The sequence below is a fragment of the Manis javanica genome, chromosome 8, assembly GCF_040802235.1.
Source record: "Manis javanica isolate MJ-LG chromosome 8, MJ_LKY, whole genome shotgun sequence".
Lineage (NCBI taxonomy): Eukaryota > Metazoa > Chordata > Mammalia > Pholidota > Manidae > Manis > Manis javanica.
In genome coordinates, this window is record NC_133163.1 from 3,912,485 (window position 1) to 3,927,960 (window position 15,476).

The window sequence follows — 15,476 nt, forward strand, 5'->3', positions numbered from 1 at the left end:
TTTACTCTTAATGCTGCCTTAGTTTTCTTTCCCTGTCTGAACATGCCTTCAGTTTAGTTAAGAATAAAAGTAACATGTCCTCTCTCTAAATTGGAGTAAACACTTTGTATCTGGTAAGATTTGGCACATTTTCTTGGGGGCTTCCAGAGCCTCAGGCAGAGCTGAGGCAGAGGCATGAGGGGACCCCAGGGAGGCAGGCACAGGTATGGGCCACCCTGAAGCAGGGGCACCCCAGTGCCTGAGGTGGCAGCTGAGGGACGTGGTCAAGGGCTTTTCTGATTTTGTGGGTTACATAGGGAGACCACACACAGAATTTAGAAGCTTAAAATACAGCAGAGATCAGAAGTCAGTTAACTCAGGGACACAGTATGAAGAATTCTCATGTGTTTACACGGTGGGAATTGTCATTGCTCAAGAAAACTGTGGTTGACTAAGGCATGGACAAGACTCAGGGGGTACCATGTTTACCCATCCTACTCCAATAGTAGCTTTTAACAGGAAATTCAAGCTTTTAAACTGGCACCTAATAGTTCTTACTTTGTTACTCAATAGTAAAAAAACAACCCAATTAAAAACTAGACAATGGATTTAAGGACCTTCCTCCAAAGAAGATACACGAATGGCTGTCAGGCACACAAAAAGCCCAACGTCTTTAGTCATTATGGAAACACAAGTCAAAAAGCTGCAGGAGTTCACTGAATATGGCTGGTAATTGTAGGTCTGCTTTGGTTATGTAGCTGTATTCCTATTCTGTTAATGTGTGTACGCAATTTAATTAGTAGTGTGTTAAAATCTATACATGCGTATGTTACTCTACAAGAAGATCCGTCAAAGAAATAATCAATCCTCCCATGTTTTCTTCCATCTGCTACTCCTATAGCTTTTCTTCTTCCTTCCTAATTACAACCCTTTAGTAGAATTTGTGCCTCATATCGAAAATTACCAAGTATCATAATTCTTCCAAGTGGTAAAGACACCTCAAGACAAATGCTGGGCATAGAAGCCACAGGGCATAAATCTGCAAAGAAGTAAAAAGCTAACCTTTTCAAAGAATATTGCTTCTCTCTCACTTACCAACTTTACATTTCCCTGTACGGCCCCAGAAGACAGCTGGTTAGCCAGAGACGGGTAAGATTCCTCAAGGGAGGAACAACCTAAGACAGGTACAGTCGCAGGGGGGCCATCAGGTGAGAAATTGGGGATCAACAGAGGTGAGGCTTAGAACCTCACCCCCCCCTGTTTTGAGAGAAATCTTCTGCATCCGTGGATGTTTTGTTGCCCTTGTCTAGCTTGGATTAATACTTAGTCTACAGGCACACACCTGATCATCTACATTTGCTCTCTTACAGCACTAAACTATGTTTTCTACCTTTATCTTGCATCTACCTACCACTTCAGCATTTTATTAAAATAATAATAATAATAATAAGGGAGAAATATGGGATTCACATATAAATCAAGTATAAAAATCAAACGAATAATCATATCTGACTTGATGTTTATAGTTCATGATGCGTGATCAAAACCGAAAGTTTCTGTGATATGACTGCCCTTGTACTGTTCACCATGTAAGAACTTGTTCGTTATGCTTCAGAAGATTGGAGACTGTTGAGAATTAGGCTTGGGGTTGATTAATGACTGTGCATTGAGTCCCCTATACCGAATTTTATTGTTGTTAACAACCATTTGATGAATAAATATGAGAGATGCCCTCTCAAAAAAAAAAAATTAAAAAAAAAAAAGCTGCAGGAGATCCCACTTCACATTTACTAGGTTACCAGCTACAATCAGGAAAATGGAAGATGGCAAGTGTTGCCGAGGACATGGAAACCTGGAACCCTTGTGCCTCGGTGGTGGGAATGTGCAAAGGTGCAGCTGCTGTGGAAAACACTGTGGAGGTTCCTCAAAAAGCTAAACATAAGAGTTACTGTGTGATCCAGCAATCCCACTTCTAGGCTGATATCCAAATAAACTGAGAGTATGGTGGCAGAGAGGTATTTTGCACATTGGTGTCCTCAGCTGCACCATTCACAACAGCCAAAAGGTGGGAACAAGTCAAGGGTCACTGACAGGAGGATAGACAAAAGGTGGTATAGTCATCAAACGGATTATGTTCAGCCACAGTAAGGAATGAAGTTCCGACTCATGCTGCCATGGATGAACCCCGAGGACATGATTCCACATGAAGCCAGCCAGACACAGAAGGAAAAACACTGTAAGATTCCACTTATGTGGGGTCCTAGAGGAGTTTAATTAGTGGAGACAGGCAGTAGATGGTGGGTGGGGGTGGGAATCACCGTGACACAGGCAGTCTCTGTTTGGGATGCTAACAAAGTTTTAGAAACAATGTTGACAGCTGCAAAAGTCTATGATGAAATTAAAGCCACTGAATTGTACATTTAAAATGGCAAATTTCATGTTATCTGCATTTTATCACAATTAACAAATTAATAGCATAATATACCAAAAACAATTGAACTGTACATTTCAGTGGGTGAATTGTGTGGCATGAGAATTATAGCTCAATACAGCTGTTAAAAAGTTGCATTCAAATGCTTAAACCAACATCCGACAGGCCCAACTTTGTTAGTCTAGGGGCCACAATAGCTCCTTTTCTTTTTAATAAAGGTAAAATGCCAAGAAATTTAGAAATCTAAAAGCCGAATGGTAGCAAAGACCTAACATTCAGTCACGATGTAATAAAATAGTCACACCCTGACTTGGAAAGAATTTCCCAGGCGTCAAACCTCATCAGCACAACAGACATTGTCTTTACCAAGGTTCCTCGGATGAAGTCAGTAACGTATGTTGTCAAACCAAGAAGGGAACACGTTAAACTGCATAGGACCCAGCAGCCACGAGCACTCAATGCCCTGTGTTCAAAGGGGCCGTGTGGGTGAGGCACAGGTTGGCAATGTTATCACATAAACACACCGCAGTACGGCAACTTGTGATTAAAAGTGCTGCACTCTGAAAACCCTAACACAGGGATGAAATCGGTCAGTTGATGAGTATTGTAACTTGAGGTGAAAAAGCTGTCTGCACAGCTATTGGCAAAGTCGACGTTTTGCAATATTCACGTTGTGACTACACGCATCCCATGACAAGGCGTGCAGTCAACGGGATCGAGGCTTGAGCAGAGAGCTCACTTACTGGTTCAGTGAGGGTGCTGTCCTTTTCTAAAAACTGCACGACACAGTATGCCAGCTAAAAAGTAAAAGGAGAAAAAGGATTAACATCCCATTTTGATGGGAATGCTCTGTGCTTCTTCTAGTATCCCTGTTAAGCACCATCCTCTGGGGATACAGGGCCTGATATGATCAGGTGCTGCCCCTTGGGTGTGTCCCCCAGCTGGGTGGGTGTGGACTCCCCTCAACAGGCCCTGCGGGAGGCTGTGAGTGGGACTTGCAGGGAGGGACACCTGGACTGATACACAAAAGGTCATTTGCCCTGATCAACATTGGAGGGCACAGCATAAAGCTAAAAAAAATCGGGAAACAGTCTTTCAGACCAGTATCAACAAGTCAGTTCAGTTTTGATGGTGATCTTTCTTATGATCTTTTTGGATTTGTGTAATGAACAAGTGACCTAATGGCTGGGAAAACTAAATTAAACTCTGGTTCTGTCTTAAATCTCTGAACTATTAATTGCTTCTCTAGAACAACTGACAGGGTAAAACAACTTTCCACCCGGATGGATGGGAAGATATCACCAGGTAACAGAATCCGAGAAAAACTCTAAGCAAACTATTTCCCTGGAAGTCGATGTCATTAAATTCATCCAGAGACATATTTTCTGTAATTTATCCCATGCTGCAAACTCGCACAGTGAGGCCCTGTGGAAGGGGGTGGCTGTGTCTTTTAATTCATACAGGCCTCCGCGGTGCCAGGCCCTGTGACCAGCTCTGCCTGTGAGCCTGCAGTGCCTGCAGCTGACACCAAACCTCCCCCAAATCTTCAGGTGTCATAATCAGCGTAGCTTAAGTTCTGGCTACACAGAACTTAGAATAAGAGTTTAGGAAAAACTGAATCTCCCAGTAAATGGAGGCAACTAAGCAGTTAGTAACCTCTAGCTGTCATAACCCATAGCTTTTTTTTTAAAAAACAATTTTCTCTTAGGTCATTTCATTGACCACAGACTAGGCTTTTTCTTTAAAGTATGAGAGATTCAAACTGTGCTGTAGAAAACCTCCCTTGGGGGAGGCGTCCTTGACTCTGTCCCTCGACTTGGCTGCTCCCTTTTCTATGCTTAGAGTGGATTTTGAATTCTCCATTCCTGCGACTTTTTTGACTTCCTTGAAAAACAATCCCTTTACCCCCTTGACCCTTCAGTGGTCACTAGAATCTAAATCAATAATGTGATAAAGGGACGAAAACACTCCCTTCCAAGGCTGGGATTCAGTATCTCGACTTCAACAATGTTCAAGTGGAGACCACTGTGCCGACGGGGCCCCCCTTACCTGTGGATGGTAGACGCTCAGAGACTTCACTTTGTGCAAAGGGAGTAATACCTTCAGTAAGAAAATCTTGTGCTCTTCTTTCAGTGGTAAGGCGAATCCATTAATTATACTGTGAAAAACAGTTTACCCAAAATTTGAATGTATACACATTCTCGATTTAAATAAATCTTTCTGCTTTTTTCCTTAGTTTTGTTTTCAGCATGAAAACCAGCAAGCAGAATATATGATTCAGAAGAGGACATCAGAGGAAATTAAAAAGAAAACTAAACACCTACAAGGAAACATAGTCATTTTCCTCTGTGCAACTACAGCATAATTTTAAACTTCTGCGCTTACAGGCCATTGCCCAGACCAGCGGGCATCCCTGCGGCTGAAACTTCCTTCCTTGGGCAGGCCGGGAAGACGGGGCAGCTCAGGGGGGTTCCTGTGCCCCAAGTGTCGCCCACACCCAGCACATTCCCTCCGCCTTCGCCTTTCTCTAAGAATTCATGCTTTCCTGTGGAAACCTGGGCTCTTTAGTGTAATGGAGGCAAAACAGAGTCCGAGTGCGTGGCACGGGTACCAGTTAACATCAGCAAGAAGGCTATTCCCTTCTTCAAAGAAAGGGGTCCTACTGTTGACCTGCAAACCAAAGTTTTTGTCTCTGATATCAAATAGTTTATCTACTTGGTTTTATAAATCAGGCAAGACCAGATTAATGTTACTGAGAGCAACAGCGGCAGTTAAAATGATTTCAAAAGTGGTCCTCCATCATTCATGCAGCTCGGGCCCGTGAGAGAGCTGAGGGGTTAGTCTTAAGTTGCTGTGGAAGCTGCTGTGCTCACTCCTGTGTGGGGAGGACCCTCAGGATCACACATCTCTTCTGGAAGGACAGACTACCACTCCTAGGAGAGGGAGGGCACAGAGGCCCTGTGTGTGATGCGGCAGGCTGTGCTGAACGCTTCACATGGACCCCCACCCCTGTAAACCCAGGGGGTGAATATGACTGTCTTCCCATTTCATGGATTAGGAAACAGAGGCAAAGAGTGGTTAAGTAAGGCTGCACAACTAGGAAGGCCACCCACTGGACCGCTCACTACGCTCTACTCAGAGAGAGAAACCTGCGGAGTGTGGCAAAACTAGTTAAGGTAGAATTCTCCATCAGGACTAACACTTTTTTCAAATTATACCTAAAACAGCAAGGATAGTTGTTCTCAGAACTACTGGATCACAGATGGACCAGATGACAGTATTCCTTGAGAAAAGCTTCCTGTGCTCATAGATTCGGGAATCACTAGATGAAACAGGAATACACCAGACTCTTCCTGCAGGGTCCCTCAGACCCCGTCACGCACTGAATCCCAAGGGAGGTGCTGGAGAGAACGCATCTCCGAGCCTATTGTGCTTCGGGATGCTGAGGGACACTGCTTGGGAAACACTGGGTGAGGAAGTCGGGCAGAACATCTGCAGGTCATCGGATTTTAAAAAATATTAGTAAGCAAGACTTGGATTAAGATGAAATTTTTGAAACGTTATAAGTATACATGTGAATAATTTATAAAATCAAAGCAACTTGAAATAGTAGCATTTACTCACTACCCCAAAGTATAATAAATGATTTATTCTTCTAAGGGTCAAATATAAATCTTCTTAATGTGACTATTTTTAACATTGCTCTTGAGGAAATAAAATTGAAATAGTGTTTCCACAGTAATGCTATTGAGGTGTATGAACATGTACGTGAGCACCCATGCTAATGGGAGATCTGCCATTTGGTGACTTACAATCCAAGAGCATTTTCAATTAAGTGAGATCTTACTTCTTTTGGAGAACAGTTTAAGTTGCTTGCTTTGGCTGGGGGTGTGGGTGGCCCCCACCAACAGGCTCATTCTGCTATGAATTCCATCTATGGACATTATCTCCCCATAATGCAGACGACTTACCTTCCCAATATTTCCAGTAATTCTGCTATGCCATTGTGATGCTCTGTTTCATAAATAAACCTAGAAAAGGCAATTGTCATTTAGAGTTAGTTAGACACTGAAATAATGTTTGGAAAGACTAAAATCCTCTAAAGAAAAAACAGTGTTTTTAGGAGGAAAGCCATGCAGCCACATGACAACAAGCGTTATCTACTTGTGAAAGCCATCCCGGGGCTCAGCTCACTGCCAGCAGAGACTCCTCGAAGTGCGGACGTGTGGAAGTGTGGGGGGCAGAGAGCATGGGTCTGCTCACAATTTTCCTCAGCATTTTATCTTTAAAGTTTGCAAACACAGAGAGAAGTTGGAGGACTTTCACAGTGAGCACCGGTACTTCATTCACCCCCTCCATCCCACAAGCACCAACCCGCGTCTGCCTCTCACACATCCCACTGTCCGTCCCTAACCTGCCTTAGGTTTTGGCCGCGTTTCAGCAGGGGTTGGCGTCTTCGAACTCTAAAATCCCCAGCGTTTCGCCCAGTCTCCGCGAAGGCAGAGGGTGCTTCCCCACCACTGGGGCCGCCCTGCCTGCTTCCTCCCCGACACCCCTGTGCATCCCCTGCGGCTTCATGCACCCCGCGGGGTCCCCGGCAGCAGCTCGCTTCCCCCGCCGGGGCGCCCCAGGCGCACGCAGCCTGCGTCCCAGGCCCGAGCCTGGTATCGGCCCGGGGTGGGAAACCCGCGTGCCTAACACAGTGGGGATGACAAGGGGCAGTGACACGAGGCAGGAAACGCCTCCGCCCTCGGAAGCTGGGCCCCGCTGCCGGCGTCTGTCCGACCCGGGGTGCGGCGCTCTGCCGGGGGTGGGCGTCTGCAAAGGGTCCGACCACAGCCCTGGCAGCTCCACACCAGACGCGGGGGTCTGCGCCCACTAAAGGGTCCGACTTAAGGGTCATTGTTCGGAACAAATGGGGGTGATCCAGCCGCGGGAAGCGGCGCCCCGGCGATGCGCCTGGGCCTCCCGCGGGCGCGGCTAAGGGTCCCGAGGGCTGGCACAGCTGCAGACAGACCTTCAGGGCGCAGGGGTGGGCCGGGGACGACTTGGGTGCAAAGGAAGGGCGACACAGCATCTAGGAAACACGGCGTCCTGTTCTGACTGCAGCCGCGTGCCCAGCTGGGACCCCCATTATGTAAACGGCCTGTGGGGAACTTGGACGTTCAGAGGGAAGCCACGTACACTGCAGGTGAGGACGGGCAGGGGCGGACCCGGGGTGCTTCACACCAGCGCAGGCCGGCGGGGGCAGGACAGGGCCTGGTTTTGGGATTCCCAGCGGTCTCGGCTGTGGGGTCCTGTGCCCATCGGCCTCTGCCCCTCTCTCCCCTTCCTGGTCTGGCGACTAAGGAGGGACCCTCTGGCCTCTGTGGGGCTTGGGGGCACTTCCGGTCGCCATCTCCGCCTGCACACCGCCCTCACCCTGGAATTGCGGCTTGACCACTTGATCTGCCTGCCCCCTTATCCCAGAGGGACCGGCACACTGTGCCTGTCACTACTAGGATTCGTCACTACCTTGGGCCATCGGACTTAAGAGGTAGGCTGTCCTGAAAAGCCAAAATCCGCAGGATAAACTGCTCCTTTATTTAGGGTATCTTCCAGGGTTGGTAAGAAACTACAGTTAACTGTTCCATCTCTAACATCCATTTGGTGCCACCATGGGCCAGGCACTGGGGGTGTGTGCTAAAGCCCCATAGCAGACTGACCTGTCCACCAAGCCAGGGAGGCTTCCTGGTGCAGGGATGTTTCTGGAAGCTGGCGGGTGATGCAGGGTGGGGTTGAGAAGGGGTGGCAGGAAAGAACATTCTGGAGGTTGCCAGGTGCTGGTATGAGGGCCTGGAGTGTGCGCAGAGGCAGACACAAGGCCGCTGGGACCTGTGGCGCCCCAGGGCCTTACCCAGGGCCCACACATATGCACCCAAAGAGCATCAATGCTGGGCCACTTGGCGGCAGCAGAGATGAAGGGATGCGGTTAGTTCAGAGAGGTCCAGGGCTCAAGGCCCTTGGAATGTGACGGAAGGTTCTTCCTGAGCCATGGGGCTGTGCCCTCCTCCATGTGAACTCGGACAGGACAGCTTCTGTGACCAGATGACCAGCCCCTTGTTCCTGCAGGCCTAGGGGAGGCCATGGCTGCTAAAAAGCCACAGGCCTCCACCTGCTGCTTCCAGCAGGGTCTCCAAACCTCTGAGTAAGCTCAGACCTTCTGAGATTTGCTAAAGACACTGCTTTGCTCCTCACGCCCCTTCTTTCACTGAGTTCATCAGAGAGGCTGAGGGAAGGTGCAGGCGGGTGGAAGCAGCTGGCTCTGGACAGATCGATCTGCCCGCACGTTGGAGGGAACCACACCCGCGGGAGCCCAACATTTCAGTGAAAATCCAAACGCGGGCGGGAGCGTGGGGAGGCGCAGGGGAGTGGGCGGCGGCGGAGGGGACCGGCCCAGCCCAGCGCAGGGGCCTGGCTGCAGCCTGGGGTCCCCTGTGCCCGGTGGCAGGCTGCTCAGAAACAGCCACACACTCGCCAGTCACTTGTCAAAGGAAATGCTGAGGACCGTGGAAGCGTGGAAGCCGACATTATCCAGAAAGGAAAGAAAGGTCACTCGCACACACTGACTTACCTATAAAATATATTATTTATCTGTTTTCTGATGTACGCTCTTAAGCCTAGGAATTTTCCATAGATTCTGTGGAGGGTAGTTTTAAGGAAATCTCTCTCCCGAGGATCTTCACTGTCAAAGAGCTCTAAAAGCTTCACGGAGAAAAAGATACTGAGTGAGCCAGTGTTCCCTCCTGCGCCTTAGGGGTTTTGTAGATTCAGCTAATTTGTGCCTTACCTGCAATACAAACTTCTGATCAATATATTTCTTCGCTATATTAGGTTGGAAATCTGGAGACTCTAAAAACCTTAAGAAAAATTCATAAACAAGCTAGGAGAAAAGAAAAACAGTGAGTCAAATAACATGGTATTTTATTAGATGGAGATTAAAAATATACCATGAGCTCAATCTTTGTCTGCAAATATTAGCCTTTTAGGAAAAAGCCATTTATCTGTAGAATTATTGCCAAATTACATGGTGCAATTACAAATGATGAGGGTCATTGTTTTATTTAGCTAAGAACCACAGGCTATACCCTTAAATGGCATTTAAACAAAATGATTTTCATGGCTGATGTCACCAGTGCTTAAATTATCCTGCTCGGAGACCACAGTGCACAGGAGCCACATGCTGGCTTTGACCAAATCCTGGGTGGATTTGCAGCCTGTCACCTACAAGTGTTTTGGCAGAGAGCAGGTCACAGACGCAGTTGTGGAGGCTGGGATGTTCCTCCCCTTCCCGAGTGGGAGGCATGCCGCCATGGTCACACAGCGACCCAGACGCCTGGGGAGGGGTGGGGTGCTCTGCTGCTGCTTTTCCCTTTGCTCCCCACCTAGCTCCCCCCGTGTTCTCCTCTCCGTTTCCCTCCTACGGCGGCCCAGACCCCTGACCTAGCATGTGAGCACACACTCCGCTCGCACTAGGCCCTGCCTTCTCGTGGGTGTCCTGCCCAGTCAACCTTTCAGCTTACAAAAAATGTGTGAGAAAAAGGTGTCCGTCAGCAGGTGGGCTTTGAGGCACACAGCGGGCACATGTAAGTCTAAGTACCAAAATGGGGAAATGTCTGCATGTGTCCTCCAGGCCTCCGTTCAGTGGCTGTTATTTCCATTAAAAATGTATCAACAATTCCCTGTCTTTGTAGTTTGTGTAAAGTATTCAAACAAACTAAACACCATTATGTTTTCTCTCTTCTGCTAAAACACTTCTGACCTACGCACAGGCCTGTGGGTCTGTGGCCCTGTGGGTCAGAGGCCCACTTGTACACAGCCAGAGTGAGTGCACTTGCTTTGGAGAAAAACCCCACATGTAACCCACACCCGTTTCTGGGCACTCCCAGAGCTCAGTACCTGTAGATGAGGCCAGGCTGCTTCTAACGTTGGCTCGTCTTCCTCTGGGTCAAATTCTGCTCCCGTAGGATTGGAGGAAGGTGGTAATGTTCGAAACATATTAACTGCAAACTAAAACCCACATATTCTAGAATTATAACCAGGACATTAAAAATATTTACAGAGAACGTTAAAAAAAAATCTTACATAATTCCAGTGATAGCTGCTTTGGAGTTATCTGGCTTGCCTTTATTCTAAAACCCAGAAGCCCAATAAGAACCTGGTCACTATGGTATTAGGAGGCACGGCCATGGACAGGTGGCCACAGAAGACTCCCACTTGGCTCTGGGCTGCCAACCAGTGCTGACGGGCAGTGGTGGCTTCTAAGGTCTGTGTCACGTCTCGTAAGTAGAAAGCAAGGAGCATGTTCAAGGTGCTGGTAAGAAAAGGCTGAGATTGGGAAGGAAAAGCAGGGCTCAAGGAACTGAGGACGGGGGCGGTGGAAGAGGCTGCACTGCGCCGGGCCTCCTGGCCCTCTGTGGTCACCGAACAGGACGGGAACAGTTGAGACAGAGCGGCTTCTGAGCGGGCAGCTAGGGGATCGTGCCCAGAGAAGGAGCTGCACGCTAGCAGACAGCCTGGCTGTGTGTCCAGGATGGATGGCAAGGGTTTCTCTTTGTTTGGACTTAAAAACAAGTGACTCAGAAAGAAGAAATTTCTCAGGAGTTTGAATGATTCCCTTGTATGCTCACTACCTTTTCTCTGATTCGCACCTTTCTGATGCCCGTCAACACTGCCCCCCACTCCCGGCTCATTTATTTTCAACTGCAAAAAATCAGTGTGTTTTACAACAGACGTTTTCTACATAAAACTTAGAATCCTTTGATGCAAGGTACATTTTAATGCCTGTATGGTTAACATGAAAACTGAGATCTCTAATCAAAGCCCAACATACATTGAGAGATTTGTCTATAAATACAAAAGTAGTTTTCTTATATATCGATTTATGGTCTATTTTTCGTTCACATAGTGACTTAACTATCACTTACCTGACTGAATCTTTGAACCCACCATGTGCCACTTACAGAGCTGGGCTCTGGGCGCGGCTCTGACGGACGACCGAAAGCCCCGCTCCCACAGCACAAAATCAGAACACCTGATGTATAAGATGAAGTCTGACTGCGATACGCAGAAGGTAAGAGCGGAAGGTCCGGGGGGCAGACATACGGTCTTGTAAAGACCAAGCTAAAGCTCAGAGACACCCATTGTGTTTCTTCCTGTCTGTGTGGTTACAACTCCAAACCTCACCACCATTTTTCACGAAGAAAAAGATTCTCTCTTCAAAACTCTGCTGTTAGAGCCCGGACGTCCGGCGCCTGCTGTCTGCATGCATCTTCTGGGACAAGGAGCAATGGGACGGGACAGAGGCAGCACAGAACGGAAGGGGCCTCCAGAAACCAGTGGTGAAAAACATCTTCTGGTAGAAATGAGTAATGCTCCTAAGATGTAAGTAGAAAAAAACTTTGGGACCTGTGAGTGGGTATGTGTCCAGGATCCTGGAAGCGTCCTCCCAAACAGGTGACTGAGGACAGAGGCCGTGACGGGTGCTGCCAGGCAGACAGGGCTCATCCTCGGTCACTGGCCTCTTCCCCAAGCCCACGGGAGAGAACAAGGTGACGCTAAGGGCCTGCCCACCAAGGAAAGGCCATGCCCGGGCTTGCAAGGGGCAGCAGAACCGACCTGCCACCGCCAGCCACTGCCCTGTCCTTCCCTGAATGGGCTGTGGCATTCCCGAGCTGGGGATTTCTACCCTCTCCCTCAAAGCCAAATGCTGGCAGGCTCCAAGAGGCACCCAGAGATGGAGGTGGGAGGTGCCTTAAAGAGGGAGGGGGCACCCTGCTCCATGCAGGAGGCAGAGCCACAGCGCCCCTGGGTGGTGGACATGTCTGAGCACTGTGCTCGCCTCTTCCAGGGACCTGCTGGAGTAGCTGTGACACTGGTGTGCAGTGCAGCTCAAGGGGATTGTGGGCCACCTCCTGCAAGGCTCCCGTGCCTTCACATGAGGGACACAGAGGTCAGAGGGGACGGCAGCAGGGGCCGCCCAGGAACTGCCACGGGAGTGCTCGGCTTTCGGGGTGAGGGTGGTGCGGCGGGGGGCCTTGTGGCACTGTTGGCAATGCTTGGAGGCCACGCCCCCAGGCAGCTGCTCTCCCCTCTACCCAGGGCCAGCCCTTGCCTCCACACCCCAATTGCGGGACCCCCAGGCCTGGCTGTCTCGGGGGAGGGGCAAAGACGAGGTTGTGGGTCTGGGATTCCAGCGTGAGCCTAGAGGGAAAAGCCACACCCAGAGGGGACTGTGAAGGGGCAGCAAAGTAAGACTTAACAGATCATGGCTAAGCAATGGCTGAAAAAAATAAAATGCCCCCAGCGTGGTGGCTAGCCTTAGAGTCATCCAGTCAGACAGTAATCTGAGTGTCCCTGCAAGGTGTTTAGGAGGTGTGGTTCACATCTCTAACAGCTGACTTTAAGTAAACGAGATCACCCTCCAGAACGTGGGTGGGCCACCCCACTCAGCCAAACGTCTTAAGAGCAGAACTTGGTTTCCTTGAAGAAAAAATCCCGCTGTGGCCAGCAAGGCAGCCCCTGCCCATTTCCAGCCCACAGAGCTCGGGCTGCCCAGTCGGACCCCAGAAGCATGAGACAGTTGCGCCCACAGGATCCATCTCTCTCTGGCTGTTTCTCTCCATCCTGCTGGCCCCCCTCTCCGGCAGAACTCTGACACACAAAGCAAGTGGGGACGCTCCAGTAACTTGGTCGTATTCTCCCAGCAGTAGAGCTAATGGTTCCAGCTTCCAGCTGAAGGCCCACTGTGCGGTGTCTGGTCCGCTACGGACGGTCCCCGTGCTGTGCACATTCACGGAATCCCAGATGCTGAGTTAGGAGTCTGCAAGGGCATGCAGATCGACCTACTTTTAACCCAAATTCCTCTTTCCAGTGTCCTTGAGGGACCTTCATCCTAGAGCGAGGAAGTTTTATTACTGGCCAGCTCTAATTAAAGAAGTTATTTCTTTCATGCAACAACAAAATTTCACTGTAATTTCTACTCACCTTTCCTTCTATATTACATTGCGTTAATTTAATGTCATCCCTAGAAAAGATTAAACACACTAAAACTAATATTTGGAAAAAAGAGCAGAAGGCAAATAGCATGCCATCTCAAATTATTCTTGGGCTTCTAACCTAGCAATGTTTCTCAGCACAAAAGCTTCAGGGGTTAAACCAGTCAAGTGTTGTGGTGCTGATATCCTTGGGTGTGGCGGGAGTGCCTGCTGACGAGATGCGTGGAGTTCAGGTTGAGAACCACAGAAGGCGACCTCTGTCAGTACCATGCAATGGACACAAAGGGAACCTTGCTTCCCTGTAGGTCTGGAGTCCCAGGTCTGATGTGGATCAGAAGGATTTGTCATAACCTCTCGGTAGAACCACACTGACTCAGAGGTTACACAGAGCACACAATTGAGTGGGGCAGCCTCTCAGCTCTCTTCTTAACCAGAACAAGACCTCAGACCAAAAACCTGCACAAGCCTTGGTTTTCCCATCAGTTGAAAGAGGCTAAATCCTTTCTTTGCATTGGGCATGTGTGAAATAGAAAAGTGGTATATATAAACAGCCACCATGCACACGGGCATGCGTGCATTGGTTCCACACAGCTACTGCGTGTGGCATGGACTGACTCTGTAATATTGGGAAGCACCTGCTTTTATAGCTTTCCTGATTTTCCTACTTTCAGTATTAAAATCAGCCCTGCAGATGCTCTTCTCCCAAGTGCTCAATATACTCAGTTAGATGCAAACCCAGATGACTGGGACCAGTACCTTATGGAAAATTTTTACAATTCAGTGCTATCTATCGCGAAGCCTTTCTGTATCTGTATTCCTCACACCGATGGGCGAGGTAATCAAACACTCATGCCGTGACATAGCTGCAGTCCAGCAGAGCACATACAGGTTTAAGGGGTGAAGGCATGTGCTCCAAACAAGAAAACTGATGTCTAATTTCAGAGACAAAGAATAAAGAAAGATGAAGGTGGAGCCAAGATGGCGGCGTGAGTAGGACAGTGGGAATCTCCTCCCAAAAACATATATATTTTTGAAAATACAACAAATACAACTATCCCTAAAAGAGAGACCAGAAGACACAGGACAACAGCCAGGCTACATCTATACCTGCAAGAACCCAGCACCTCACGAAGGGGGTGAGATACAAGCCGCAGCCCGGCGGGACCCGAGCGCCCCTCCCCCCAGTCCCGGTGGGAGGAGAGGAGTCAGAGCGGGAGGGGGAGGGAGCCCAGGACCGCTGAACACCCAGCCCCAGCCACCCGCACCAGAGCGCAAACACACAGTGCATGCGTGGGGTGCTGGAAACTAAGGAAACAGGACAGTAAGACCTGTGAGCGGGTCCCCGCAGCCGGCGCCCCTGGGACAAAGAAAAGTGAATGCTTTTTGAAAGTCTTAAAGGGACAGGGACCCCACAGCTGGACGGAAGTGTCCCGGGACACTTAGCCCAGCAGCTGGGAATCCTGTGGAACTCCGGGAACCCTAACCCCCTGGGTAGCAGATCTGAGACCCCTCACGGTGATAGCCCCCCACCCATTTCCCCTCTGGCACAGCCCCGCCATAGCAGAGGAGCAGCCTGAGGCTGGCCACGCCCACAGCAAGGGAGCTTCCTCCATAGCAGCTGGGCGAGAAACAGAGACCCAGTCTACGCACAACTTCCCAACACAAGCCACTAGGGGTCGCCGTTGTCCCAGTAAAGAAAGGCCAGGAGCGAGTGGGAAGAGTTTTGGCTCTCCCAGCTGAAAGCAGAGTCAACAGCATACCACCGCATCAGTCAACATGAAAAGGCAAAAAAATTTGATCCAGACATCTTCCACATCCTCCCCTGAGAAGGAATCTGGGGAGATAGATTTAACCAATCTTCCTGAAAAAGAATTCAAAACAAAAATCATAACCATGCTGATGGACTTGCAGAGAAATATGCAGGAACTAAGGAGGGAGAATACAGAAATAAAACAATCTCTGGAAGGACTTCAAAGCAGAATGAATGAGATGCAAGAGACCATTAATGGACTAGAATCACAGAACAGGAA

General features: G+C 49.0%; 1 protein-coding gene across 1 annotated transcript in view; it reads right to left on the bottom strand.

The window, feature by feature from the left end:
* PPP2R5C (protein phosphatase 2 regulatory subunit B'gamma) overlaps nt 1-15,476 on the bottom strand; it is a 124,203-nt gene that overhangs the window by 27,789 nt on the left and 80,938 nt on the right. The window contains 6 exon segments of the mRNA XM_073241848.1: nt 3,154-3,207; nt 4,460-4,568; nt 6,382-6,441; nt 9,024-9,154; nt 9,240-9,332; nt 10,349-10,459. Of these exon segments, the coding sequence (XP_073097949.1) occupies nt 3,154-3,207; nt 4,460-4,568; nt 6,382-6,441; nt 9,024-9,154; nt 9,240-9,332; nt 10,349-10,459 (558 nt within the window).